The following is a 13,747-nucleotide window of genomic DNA, read 5'->3' as shown; positions in this document are numbered from 1 at the left end:
TTGTTCCATTGAAAGTAAAAGGTATATAATTGATCGGCAGACCATGCACTTGTAGGGATAAAATAACAAGAGAAGCCCAAAAAGGAGGGTATTATTGACTATTCATCAAATCATGGGGAGAAATATTGGATTTTAGTAGATTAGGGTAATAGTTACCCTTATCAGCGGAATAGAAAACCATCTTCCTAATTGGAGCCAAAATTTCTATCAAGAAGAAAAAGAAAAAAGAAAATAAAATAGAGCCAAAATTCTTTGGTCCTTAAGACCAGCTCGACAATATTAAAGATCTAATTCATCCAAAAAAAAAAAAAAAAAAAATTAAATTAAAGATCTAAAAGGAATGAGATTGAGGTGGTCTAAATTTCTTTTGTTATGGAAAAATAAAAAAATATGTTAAACCATATTAGTTCTCTTGCACATATTTAGTTAATTAGAGCATGCCAATTTGGTAGGTGATAGGGTTTTAAAAATCAGGATTGAGTCGGCCGGATCTACTAATTTGGCCGGCTTATCTATTCCAAAAGCTAGAATTAGAGCAACTTCAGCCATATTCTGACCAATTTTGAATTGGATTGGATCAAAATTGACCTGAATCAATGTCGATGTCATGATAATGATACAATATTGATATGGATCAGATCGTATTACGTCCAAATCAGCCGAAAATTCAAAACAAAACATATTTTTTTTACCTATACGACGAAATGCATCGATCATATATTGATGATAGTCACAGATCAATCAATCCAACATCGATACTTAAAATTAGGGGTATCAATTCTAGGCCCAACTTGACAAGTCATTCCGAGCCTGACACTTTTATAGTCCAACCTAGATCAGACCGATTGATATATATTATTTATAAATAGGCAATTCACAATGCAAGATGTAAGCCCGATGGGTGTCCTAGTAGCTAAATAAAGACTCGGTTAGTACAATTAATAGAAGCCTAAAATCTAGTTAAACCTGACTAATTCCTTAAAGAGAAAATTCATTGTGCAAACCAAGAGTCCTAGTTACCCCAATCATTTGATGTATCAAAATAGTTTAGGATGAAGCTCTCCAACTGTTGAATGTTCATTACACCTCACCGCTTCATTGTGAACAATTTTGAACTCGCATTTGATACCCTTACCTAAAACCATCGGTAGTAATGGTGATGTATCACCCAAGAAAGATCCATTCCAAGAATATGGCCAAAAAGCTCGCCATAATTCAAGTAGAGAGAGAGAGAGAGAGAGAGAGAGAGAGAGAGAGAGAGAGAGAGAGAGAGTAGGATCACATGTTTTTTTTTTTTTTGGGATGAAATTGGAGAGAGAATAGGATCACATGTTTTTTTTTTTTTTTTTGGGATGAAATTGGAGGATCACATGTTCGGATATACAGAGGTGCAGCTTTCAAATTTAAAGAAGTTTCTTGGAATATTCCTTTTTCACTATCTGTGATGGCATCTTGTGGCGGCTTTTGGCACTCCTCAATCACTAAGGACCAATAATTCGACCCATTCCCAGCAATAAAATTTGTTTTACAATATTCCCATAGTGGAATGACTGAAATATCCTTGTGCACTGTTTTTTTATTTTTTATTTTTAGAATTTATAAAATTACAAATTAAGTTTCAATTTACCAAATTAATCATTCAATCATTTTTAAGAAAATTATTCAAAATAAGAGTGAATATTACAAAACTATTAAAAAATGTGTAATCCCCTCTCTAATTAAGGTTTGATTGGCGGTGTTCAATGTTCCTCTGGTGTTAATGAAATGACCATCTCTCTCACACACACACAAAAAAAAATACTCCTGTTACCTGGTACCTGTAGAAATGATGATGAAAAAAAGAAAGAAGAAGAAAATAAAAGATAAAAATGCCAGAATATCATATGTAATTGTATGAGGCACTATTTTGGGTAGTATTATAATACCAAATCTTATAATGAATAATCTAATCAAAAGAAAGATTGAGTTGATAATTTAGTAAATAGAAACCCAATTACGAGTAATCTTTTAATTTTTTTTACATAAAAGAAAAAATAAAAGCTTCTAAACTTTTTTTTTCTTTTTTCTTTTTAAATGTGGGGTATTATCAACTTAAAATAAGCACTTAATCCCACAAGGGTAAGGTAGGCACCTGGAGTCTTCTTTCTCAGGCCAATTCAGAGGTTGAAAACGGGAATTTTTTTTTTTTTTTCGGTGAAGAAAACCGGAGGTTACTTAAGGAATTATACAAAGGCCTAAAATTTAGCCTACTGCTAGATCCACTAAATCCCACCAAACTTTCAACAAAAAAAGGCAATAACAAAACGTCTTTTCAAAAAAAGGACTGAACGTAATTTTGTCTCTAAAATTAATTCTAAAATAACAGAAGACAAGAAGACAGAAAACTAAAGTAATTTCTCATAAGGTAACAGTAATACTGACATGGGGGACCAACTTTTGCATACTTAAGATCCAATTTCTCAAAGAATCACATGGTACTTGCAATTTTGCCAGCAATTCGAAAAAAAAAAAAAAAAAATCTTAATAATAATTTTGAATAAGACTTTTAGGAAAAATAGTTATAAAAAGAAAAAAAATATTTTTCAAGAGAACGTGCCGCTTGGTGTGCATGAGGATCAATGGAAATACACTAAAAAGCATCAAGCAGAAATTGATATCGGACATGAGGGGTCACATTCTTTCACAAAACCCATTTTTTCAAAAACCCATTTTTCCAAAATTTTATAAAAATCATTCTTCAGATATAGAATCAAGATATTGATATTGGACACACCTGTATTTGGTGTATATTTTTGAAATAGATTTTGGGTATGAAATATAATTTCTAAAAAATAGCCTTTAATTACACTTATGGCCGACCATAATCAAGAGTGGACCCACATTGTTGTGGCCTTCTCAAATCCACCCAATTTGACACAAAGAGTCAAAGGGTCGAGGAAGGATGCTAAAAATTAAAGAGAAAAAGGGTCAAGATTTTGTGAAAATTAAAGGAAAAAAAAAAAACTGAAAAATGGGTGAGTAAAACATTTTGGGCATTTTGAAAGCTCTATTTATTGGAAAAGCGTGGAGGCTTTCTTCAACTTCTCTCATTTACAGATTCCGTTTCAGCGCTGAGGTTTGAGTTCAGGGTTTCAGAGGTAAGGAGAACTGTGGTTTCTTCTGGTCTCATTTGGGTAGCACGATAGGTAGTTGCTCTGTTTTTGTGATTATGTTGGTTGTTTTGGATTTTTGGAGTTCTCTCTACTTGCCTCGCCGGGAGATGTGATTTTGAGGTGTTAATTTTAGTGGGTTTAATTTTGTTCGTCTGTTTGATGGTTGTATCGCTGTAGAGACAACTTCCATGGATGCTCTGTTCTTCTTCTTCTTCTTCTTCTGCTATTTTAGTCGTGTGTTTCATCTGGTGAATCGATTTGGTGCTATGCTTAATTACTAGCTTTGAGAACGTGATATTACTTCCCGGATTAACTCTTTTGCGAAATGGACTCTAGATTCTGCTCTCTCTTGCTGAAAGAGGATTATGCGCTTGTGGGTTTGCTTTCAAAATTTATTTACTGGCTGGGATTATTTTATCTTATTTTAGTTTTCTTTCTGGACCTCTGTTATTTTTCGGTGGAATTGAACATTTTTGATAATGTTTCCTCATTCGGGTCTTGTTTAGAAATGAATGGGCAGGATTTTTTTTCGGTGCTTATCTTGCTTGTCCCGCATGCGCTGGTGGTGTACAGTTTAAGTTTCAATTCGGTTCAATTGTGTTTTATTTTCATTCTTCAATTTTGATGGATAGGGTGGTGGTACGAAGATTGGGTTTTTTTTCTTCTTCTTTTTTTTTTAAATCTCTCAATAGTATCTCATTGAGATGGTTGATTAGTTTTTAACAATCCTGGCTGTGCTTAATATGTTCCCTCTTAAATTACTTCAAATGCTGTAGAATGGGGAGCACCGACGGGACCAAATATGGCGCTTATACTTATGAGAACCTGGAGAGGGAACCATACTGGCCATCGGAGAACCTCCGAATTTCTATTACTGGAGCTGGTGGCTTCATTGCCTCTCACATTGCCAGAAGGTTGAAGAGTGAAGGACATTATATCATCGCTTCTGATTGGAAGAAGAACGAGCATATGACTGAAGACATGTTTTGTCATGAGTTCCACCTTGTTGATCTCAGGGTGATGGAGAACTGTTTGAAGGTCACCACTGGGGTGGACCATGTATTTAACCTTGCTGCTGATATGGGAGGAATGGGATTCATACAGTCCAACCACTCTGTAATCATGTATAACAACACAATGATCAGTTTCAACATGCTTGAGGCCTCGAGAATCAATGGAGTCAAAAGGTTCATCTTATTGATAATTTGTCTTTGTCTATTTATAGTTTCCATTGGATTAGAGAATTGAGGTTGAAATCTAGATCTGTTCCAACCATTTGATTTAATGTGGGCATACTGTTTGTTTAGTTACAAAGCATTCTCAAGAAATTTTCATGCCTTCTACATGGTCCCCAGTTAATGCTACCGTCTGATTGTTATGTTGTTCAAATCTGTAAATTTACTTAACTGTTATGGTTTGCAGGTTCTTCTATGCCTCTAGTGCTTGCATATACCCTGAATTTAAGCAGTTGGACACTAATGTGAGCTTGAAGGAGTCTGATGCATGGCCTGCAGAGGTTTGCTGTCTTAAGCATTGGATTTATTGTCATTGATTTCCATCCAGTTACATAAGTTGTAGGGATTTACTCTTTTCATCTTGTAGCCTCAAGATGCTTATGGATTGGAGAAGTTAGCATCTGAGGAGCTGTGCAAGCACTATACCAAGGACTTTGGGATTGAGTGTCGGATTGGACGTTTCCACAACATTTATGGTCCCTTTGGAACATGGAAAGGTAAGCTCAAGCGTGTATCAATCCCAGGCATATCTGCATTATTTTGTTTTTTTGGCTTCTGTTAACATGTGAGGCTTTTATTGAACATAGGTGGGAGGGAGAAGGCACCTGCTGCTTTCTGTAGAAAGACCATTACTTCCACTGATAAGTTTGAAATGTGGGGAGATGGTCTCCAAACACGATCCTTCACTTTCATTGATGAATGTGTGGAAGGTGTTTTAAGGTAAGGACCCTAAATCTCCCATAAACATGTAGCTCATTATATTAGATATGCTAAAATAAATAGTTGAATGAGATCTACCATACTTAGATTCTCATAGATTGGACACATTAAATTGAATATGCAAAATTGGCTTATTGGTTCATCCATTTCATTTTTATGGTGTCTAATACACCTTTGCTTGGTTGAAATCTTGGAATCCTTTTTCAGATTGACAAAGTCTGACTTCCGGGAGCCAGTCAACATTGGAAGTGATGAGATGGTTAGCATGAATGAGATGGCTGAAATTGTGCTTAGCTTTGACAACAAGAAGCTCCCCATTCATCACATCCCAGGTCCAGAGGGTGTACGTGGTCGCAACTCAGACAACACTCTGATTAAGGAGAAACTTGGTTGGGCTCCTACGATGAAATTGAAGGTACACACAAGTAGATATTAGATGTCTTATTTGGTCAGTGGACTTGCTTTTAACAAATCGAATAGTTACTGATCCTGGAAATTCTCTGATGTTATTAGGATGGGTTACGAGTCACTTACTTTTGGATCAGGGAACAAATTGAGAAAGAGAAGGCTCAAGGAATTGACCTATCAGTTTACGGGTCATCCAAAGTGGTCGGAACACAAGCACCTGTTCAACTGGGTTCGCTCCGTGCAGCTGATGGTAAAGAATGAAGGTGATTGAACCAAGAAGTAGCATGTAGTTCTCTAAGTCTTATGGTCAGTAGCAGCAGTAGTTTCGGGTATGGAAGTTGCAGGCCACTATATTGTTGTTTCCTGTTGTTATTATTGACCATATGGAAGGGATATGTTTTTGTTCCCTGCATTGGTCTAGCTTTTGGAAGTGGGTAATCTATACTAGAATGATGCAATAACCCATGAGCATATATTGACTTATAATGCTCATGTAAGTTCATCTGTTGTTTTGCCCTTGTTTGCTTTATTTTGACTGGATGAAATCTTCACCACAAGTTGTACTCTGAAGCTTTGCTCATTGGTGTTAATCAATTATATTCAATAGCAGTCTTTTTCCTATATTTTTTATTGTCTATCCAAAAAATGTTTGTGAGAAAGTTGAGTGAGAGGCTAACTAGGAGGGCAAGTTGTATACCTAGTTGGCTCTTGGGTGCCCACTTCATGGATCTGGTTCACAGATGATCACCTTGTTGGTTCATGGATGAGGGCACATGAATTTTTGCACAGCTGCATGTCTGAGGCTTTATATGACTTGGACAAGGACAATTAAGGGTTGAAGACTTGCTTATGTGCTGTCCCTTAAGATAAGGATGAGTTTTGATAAGGACCAGGGTGATATGCAGATAAAAATTACATTTTGTAACTTCATTGAAAGAGAAAGGGATGAACACACTGAATTTGTGACTGGATGGCACACCCTGGATAAGGCTGAGTTGATTTCAGCTCACTTGTGAAAGCTAAACTTAAATCCTTGTTAAATTCCCCACCCATCCTTGGCTTGTGAATGTCCAAGAAGCTCAATCACAACCAGGGGAAGATATTGGAATCAGTCTTGGGCTCAGACACGGCCGATGTACTGATCCAATCCCAATCTGGATTGGACAAAAATACCCCAGTTGTCGTCAAAAGAATTGGATTTTTTTTACCTTATTACCCTTCATTTGTACCGATCCAGCGATATGGTATCAGCCAAAAATCAGGATCGAAGTGGACCGATACAAATCCAACCAGACCCATGCGAAATCACTTGGAGAAAGTGGGCATAGGCTTCATCCATAACCTTATCCTTCTAGTCCCAAATGGAAATGATTCATGAAAAGTGAACCGTCAAGAGAAAGCGAAAACTCATGAAAAGGAAAGAAAATTAGCTTAGGCATTAATATTAGCTAATTCAGAATGGTAATAGCCGTGAGAATGGAAAAAAAAAAAAAGCATTTATGAAATTTAAGCAAGAAGTACTTCCATGGGATCACCTTGCTGTCCTTTCCTTTTCTTGAATTTTCTTGATCAGATAGGAAATTCAGCCATTAGCCATATGCTTATGGGACTTAAACTCTGTTCAATGATACTGCCATGGTAGGTAGAGCAACAGTTTAGAATCCCAAATTATGCAAATTGCATTGACTTTGTACTGCCTTTGCACCAAAAAACTGTCAAATTGACACTTGAGCAGTTTGGAAAATATGTTCATGCTTTCTGAAATCTTATGGTGTGGACAATATCCATTCTTTATCTCAAAAATTTAAATCCAAGAATCTATCAAGGCAGGTGGCTAAGACGATTATGATGAGTCTCACAGAAATGATGATGATGATGTATGTGGTCCAAGAGGTTCAGATAAGATGCTGCATGGCTTTGCTGTACATAAGCATTTTTTAGGTCGAAAGCCCACAACTAGCAAGCAACTAATGGAAGCCTACTCAACTAATCTCATGGGTAAACGCCTGTCATCACAACTAATTTTTTTTTTTTTTTTTGGGGAGGGGGTGGGGTTGTGGGGTGGTGGGGGGAACTACTAGACTAGACTAGTAGTTGAGTGCTCCTTGTTCGGATCTTGATTGGATCCAAGCTTCCTAAGGACGAAGAGAGCTCTTGATAAAGTTAAAGGAGGCAACTGTCTTGTTAAGTTGAAGTAGGAGCAAGAACTGGGACAACTAATAATGCAATAACAACCATTTCTAGAGTCTGATAAGGACTCAACCATCCCAGAAAGATATGGCATGAGATATGCATATCTGGGTGATTCTTTTCCAAATTCCATGTGTTAAAAAAGGAAATGGTGGGAGGTAGTTTCTGTTATGAACTTCTATATCCTCTGGTAATATGCTCTTGGCAGAAAGGAGAAATCTCACATGACATGCAGTGGTTCATGTGATGGAAAGAAATCCAATGACTATAGATATGTAATACTTTATGACATTCCCTCAGCAAAAAGCCTACATATCTCATCTGATTATCAATTCTGGTCATCTTGGAATGGGAAGGTAGGCAAGTTGCCAGTGCAAGAACCTAACATGAATCTACTTTATGGAAAGACTACGAAGTTTAATAGGAGATGCGACAGTGATTGGGATTAACGGCACTTGGGTAAACCTCCTACTCTGAATCATCTTAATATGTTCTGTATGTTTCTGACATACTGCATGTTCAATGGAACAATCACAAGCACAAGCCAGCAATGTCCCTATTATTTTCCCTAAGATTTTTTAAGTCAACATTTAACCTCCTCCTCCTCCCACTCCACCTCCATTGAAACCAAGTGGAAGAGATTCCAAAGAACATATTAGTGGATGATGAGATCTTATGCACAGAACAGAGGTGGACCTTCATTGAGTCTAGCTGGTTGTAAGATGATCAAGAGGTCTGTCAGAATATAAATTTATATGCCAATTCTGGACAGGTTTGCAAAGACAAAAACCCTTGGGAAACACCAACCATTGAACATGCAATTCATCTTTTTAAATAGAAAACCAGGACAGATTGCAACCAAGATGATATAATGTAAGACAGGCCCTTTTTAAGATAGCCATAGTAGTAAAAGAAGCAGTTGTTGATAATGAAATCAATGGGCTTGGAATGAACATTGCATTAAAGAAGAGATTCTGAAACTGATCTATATGTAGCTAAGAGGATGTGGTTCCAAGAGGAGAGCCTAATGAGCATGAAGGAACTTTACAAATAAGTGTTAAAGTGACAAATGCTGCCTGGAGCCTATTGGGCATAAAGCAGGTTTACAAATAAGTGTTAAAAATGTTAAAATTGGGTAAAACATCTTCATCTCAATGAATCCTTTGATGACAAATGCTGCCTAGAGCCCAATGGGCATGAAGGAGATATACAAATAAGTATTAGAATTGGGTAAAACATCATCATTTCAATGAATCCTTTTAGTGACAAATACTGCCCCATCTCATGTTGTGCTGAACTCTCTTGAAGCCATCAATAATTTCCAATGGATGAGGATCCCTCCTGATAATTGGTTCTGAGTTTGACTAGTTCGGCAATGCTTACCACTGGAAATGGGTCACTTACCTTCTAAGGCATTGGATCATCCAACAGTCTGTTGTTAGTCTAGATTGAGCATTGATATCTTATATACGTTTTTGGACAAATCACTTTTCATTGCTATTTCATGCATAAGTAGGACCAGAGTTTCTTAGAAACCTATTATCAAGACACTTCTTCACACTCCATATCACCAACACTGCATGTCAGAACTTTGGCTCCCATTCCTGCCTCAGTTGGAACTGCAAATTTGAGGCCATTGACAGCAAAATGGAGAGACCATGTAACCCTGCCTGGTCTATTCTAAGTAGACCAGCTCTGAAGTAATGGGGAGGCTACGGCTCCAGAGGGATCATCGAAAGGGTGGTGAGGAAGAATTGGGTTGTATTGATCCTAGAACAGCAGAACTAGAGGAGCTGAATAGGGGTAGTTTTGATGGAGCCACTTGCATTTAGGTGACAGTGGTACCGTTATCACGGATGAAGGTACCTTGTAAGGAGAGTAGGTGGTCGTGGATGAGCCTTTTATGGTCAGGATCTGGGTAAGAGAATCATCAAATATTGGATAGAAGATGATGATGCCAATGGGTCTTAGTGTTTATCAAAACCTGGCCTTAATTCTGTACTCTAATGTCTTGAGTATTTTCTTCTGAATTTCATACACTAAAATAAGAACTGAGGCAACTAATCTGATGCAATTAACTTCCTTAAGAAAATGTCAATTTGTTGTTGATCAGAAAGGGTTATTGTCAAGTGTTTGGCTTGAATACTGCATTTCGAACTCGAAGGCTGTTATAAGTTGTAACAAACAAACACAGTCCTACCAAAACCAAACACACAGAGACTTGCCAACTTTGTTAAGATTTTGGAATGTGTACTAGATTTGGGATATCCATGAAATTTTCATTGCAAAACAGATCCATGTTAGGTCAAGATGTGATCGATGCGAATTGATTTCGGTATCAGCAGCAACTCTTTTCCATGTTTAAGGTTCAAACCATTAAACTGAATCAAGCTGAGATTTGAGTGAGAAGAAAAATCCTCATCAAAATTCATAAGGTGGAAAAATTATTTGCACAATCCATTGTTAGTTCCTAATTATTAAATGCCATCCTGATACACAACTATGTCTTAATTTTGGTTCTCAGAAATTAATGGGCTGGACACTGGTAAAGATGTTCTCAATATGGATAGGATAGCCTGTCAATCACTTGAATCCGGCCCATTTACCCCCACATTTTCTCATTATCCTAAGCAGACCTGCTTTCATTCGAGTCCAACTATTAAATGGGATGGGCTGGGATGGGCTTGACTACCGTGACATGAATATGTTAGTGTAGAACCTCTGTAACCATCAGGACTCAGCCCAGGCCCAGATGCATTGAAACCATTAATTTCCGCTCTTTACTAGAATCAAAATACCTATATGCCATGTAAACTGTTAAGGATTGAGTTTGCCTTCACCCATGGTGAGAAAGGAACCTCATAATTCATAGAATCCAACCTTTGATTGAACTAAGAAAAGGTATTTCAGACATTCGACAAACATGGAAGTTAATGATGATATTCACTATTCTAGGAGATCAATCATCTCCTTGGATGGAGAGATTCTCTCTTCGCCGAAGAAATTTTTTTGCCAATAGATCACTTTGCCCTTACCTTCTTCCACTAAAAAGAAAAAAAAATGTGAACACCAATTTTACACCCATTTTGTATCATCCCCCTTTCCTTGGGTCAATAGAATCTGAATTGGCTGTACAGTAGAAGGGGTGAAGGGCTTTAATATGTATCACAAAAGGTGCTGAAGGTGCATTTCACACAAGGTAAGGTAGGATTTTGATCCCAAGTCTTGGTATGATATGCCAAAAGAATTTCCATCACTTTGTTAGTTACGACCTTTTAAGATTTAAATTATGAATTCTACTGCTCCCTTTAGGCATCCCTCCCCTCGAAAGCAAAGCAATTTAATTAGCTTTATGGAATCATTATGCTCATAATCAAATGACTAAACAAAAATTCCTCATGATCCATTAGGGGTATTTTTGAGGGGAGAGAGCCAGGCATGTCGCCACCACATGTCACACACTAATGGACGGCACCAATGGAGGCGTGGGAAGGGACATCATACGGGAGAGGTAGGGGTCATTTCAAACGAGGGGGTTGAAAGGGAGATAATAATGAAAGCCCATTTCCCCTTAAACTAATATTGAAAATAATGTTTTGAAAATTAAGATCTACAGCATCAGCTGTGGACTCTCAGTCCATTCTACTAACAACCCATTAGCTAAAATGGTTCAATCATTGAAGTCAATCTGCTTCCGCTATGATGTTGATTGTATAGTTTCCAAGTCCAACCCATTGAAATGCGTGGAAAAGAATCCTCAATTCAATTCTTCTATAAATCTTTAGGAAGCTGAGCCATTCTTTCTTTCCTGGGAATCTGGGATTTGTATTACCCAAACGTAAATTTTCTCTGAAAAAAGAAAGAAAGAAAGAAAATAGGTTGCTTCCGTTGATGACAGAGGACCAGAGGTGAAGAAGGGTAGCTATCTATTGAAGTATTTCAAGTCTACTTTTGCCCAACAAAGCTAACTCTATCTTCCTCTCTTGTCTTCTAACTTCTTTTCCTTTTTTTTTTTATTATTTCTGTTTGGGCCTAAGGAGGAGTTTGCCCTTTCTTTTCTAGGTCTCTACCCACTCTGGTGGATTTGTCCACAAGTAAACTCTTCTCATGTTCATTTTGTTCTCCACTTTATGCTTTGTGAACCCTTTAACTTTCAATTCAAAATTCCCAATCTTTTCTCTTTCCAATTTGAGTGAAGAGGGAGATTACCTACTGTTAAGAGTGTTGACAAGGGTTCATCTTTAACCTTTATCCTGCACCTCAAATAACAACTTTCGTAATCTCAAATTGATCCGTGGGTCCCAAACTTGTGATATACCATTATAACACTGGTCAATTACTGATTGACCCTATTTTATCTCTTCTCGATCCACCAGGACAATAAGAAGAGGATCAGGAGATCAAGAATCTAGTCTGAACCATTTATCCCGACCACATGCACCCACAACAGTTGATGAGCCGGTCTCATGCCCTTATCTTATACCTCATCCCCACATGAGGTATTAATCATCCATCTGGAACCGAGACCTATACACCTCATCATAGGATGGTCACATTTGTAACCATCTATGAGCCTAACCATGCCTAATTAACTTAACAAGGTATAGATTAAGCAATTATTTAACGATAGGTCAACTATGATTGAGTTAATCATTATAAAGGCTGACTAGGGGTGTCAATCGGTCGGTCCGGCTCGGTTTCTGTCCGGGTTGAGTCGGTTTCGGTGTGGGAAAGCTGAAACCGAAACCGAACCAATAAGAAAATTCTGGTTTCGATTTGGTTTTGGTTTCGGTGCGGTTTGGTTTCGATTTGTCTTCGGTTTCTTAAATCGATTTGTCTTCGGTTTCTTAAATCGATTTGTAACCGGGTTGGTTTTGGTTTTTGGTCCAGTTTGGATTCAAATTTCCATACAAATGTATACAAAACTATGCAAATTTTGATTTTTTTTAATGAATTTTGGAGTGTTTCGGTTTCTTACCGGTTTGGTTTCAGTTTTGGTCCGGGTTTTGAGTCGATTTTGGTTTGGTTTTGGGTTCATCCGGTTTCCGATGTGGTTCGGTTTGGTTTTGGGGTTGCAATACTCCAAACTGAATCGAACCGAACCAATAAGGCTTCGGTTCGATTCGATCCGTATTGTTATCGGTTTGGTCCGATCGATTTTACCGATTCGGTTTAGGAATTGACACCCCTAAGGCTGACCATTGTTAGGTTAACCGTTATAAGATCGGTCAACTCAGCTTGAGTGACAAGCTCACCAATAAGAAAATGGTCCATGTCAGCAATGATGGTGACAGACTAGCCAATGAAGGAGGACATCAACTTCCATATAAAGACTACTTAACGGATTTTAAAGGTAAGACCCTCAAAAGACTCATGATTCTATGCTCCCCCATCTCTTTTGATTATCTATGACTTAGGCATCAGAGCCTCTTTCCTAGAGCTCTCTCCTAGTTAGTTTCTATTATGTATTGTATAGAACCGTGCAGAGTAGAAAAGTGCATCAATAACTTCTATGTATGATAATAATAAATGGGCCCACTTATCTCTAATCTTGCTTGAAAGTTTAAGCAGATGCAGCAAAGTGGTTATCTAGTTTAAATTTCAAATGGTGAATCCAGTTAAGAATTAAGAAAAAAAAAAAAAAAATTATAACTTCAAATAGGTGTTGTACACTTTGGAACTTATACTTGGTATTGGAGATCAGTGGGCTTGTTGGGGACATCTCTTGTGCTAGGATTATCTGGGTCTGGATCTGGGCTTGTCTTGATAATTCCCCGCCACAGAGGCCCATAGGAGTGCCTGGGGCTAGTATGCATACCTAGTCTACAAAATAGAACCTTATCAGATACTCCTCTTTTAAATTAATGTGAATGGCTTATAAATTGATGAATTAGTCTTCTAATCAATAACCCTTTAAAAATCAATTCAGTTTAAAAAGACAGTTGTCCTAAAACATAGTCAAGATTCTTATTTCTGATACAAGTGATTGAACTTCTAAGTCTAAAAGACCTTTCTTTTGATTCTTAACCAGTTATACAAGTG

At 37.5% G+C, this 13,747-nt stretch overlaps 1 protein-coding gene across 1 annotated transcript; it reads left to right on the top strand.

The window, feature by feature from the left end:
* The first annotated feature begins 2,979 nt into the window (after positions 1–2,979).
* LOC122090027 (GDP-mannose 3,5-epimerase 2-like) lies at positions 2,980–6,138 on the top strand. The gene is made up of 7 exons (XM_042659855.1): positions 2,980–3,137; positions 3,929–4,339; positions 4,575–4,668; positions 4,755–4,884; positions 4,975–5,107; positions 5,315–5,522; positions 5,621–6,138. The coding sequence occupies exons 2-7, from the start codon at positions 3,930–3,932 to the stop codon at positions 5,774–5,776; spliced, it is 1,131 nt and encodes a 376-aa protein (XP_042515789.1). The 5' UTR covers positions 2,980–3,137; position 3,929; the 3' UTR covers positions 5,777–6,138.
* The last annotated feature ends 7,609 nt before the right edge of the window (positions 6,139–13,747 follow it).

This window comes from Macadamia integrifolia, chromosome 9, assembly GCF_013358625.1.
Source record: "Macadamia integrifolia cultivar HAES 741 chromosome 9, SCU_Mint_v3, whole genome shotgun sequence".
In the NCBI taxonomy this organism is placed as follows: Eukaryota; Viridiplantae; Streptophyta; class Magnoliopsida; order Proteales; family Proteaceae; genus Macadamia; species Macadamia integrifolia.
This window is presented reverse-complemented; position numbering and strand designations above follow the sequence as displayed.

Bases quoted from the DNA above. Each gene is read 5' to 3' on its own strand.
- LOC122090027 (XM_042659855.1), top strand. From the start codon at position 3,930: ATGGGGAGCACCGACGGGACCAAATATGGCGCTTATACTTATGAGAAC. The intron at 5,108-5,314 runs GTAAGGACCCTA...ATCCTTTTTCAG, and splicing joins TGTGTGGAAGGTGTTTTAAG to ATTGACAAAGTCTGACTTCC. The intron at 5,523-5,620 runs GTACACACAAGT...TGATGTTATTAG, and splicing joins CTCCTACGATGAAATTGAAG to GATGGGTTACGAGTCACTTA.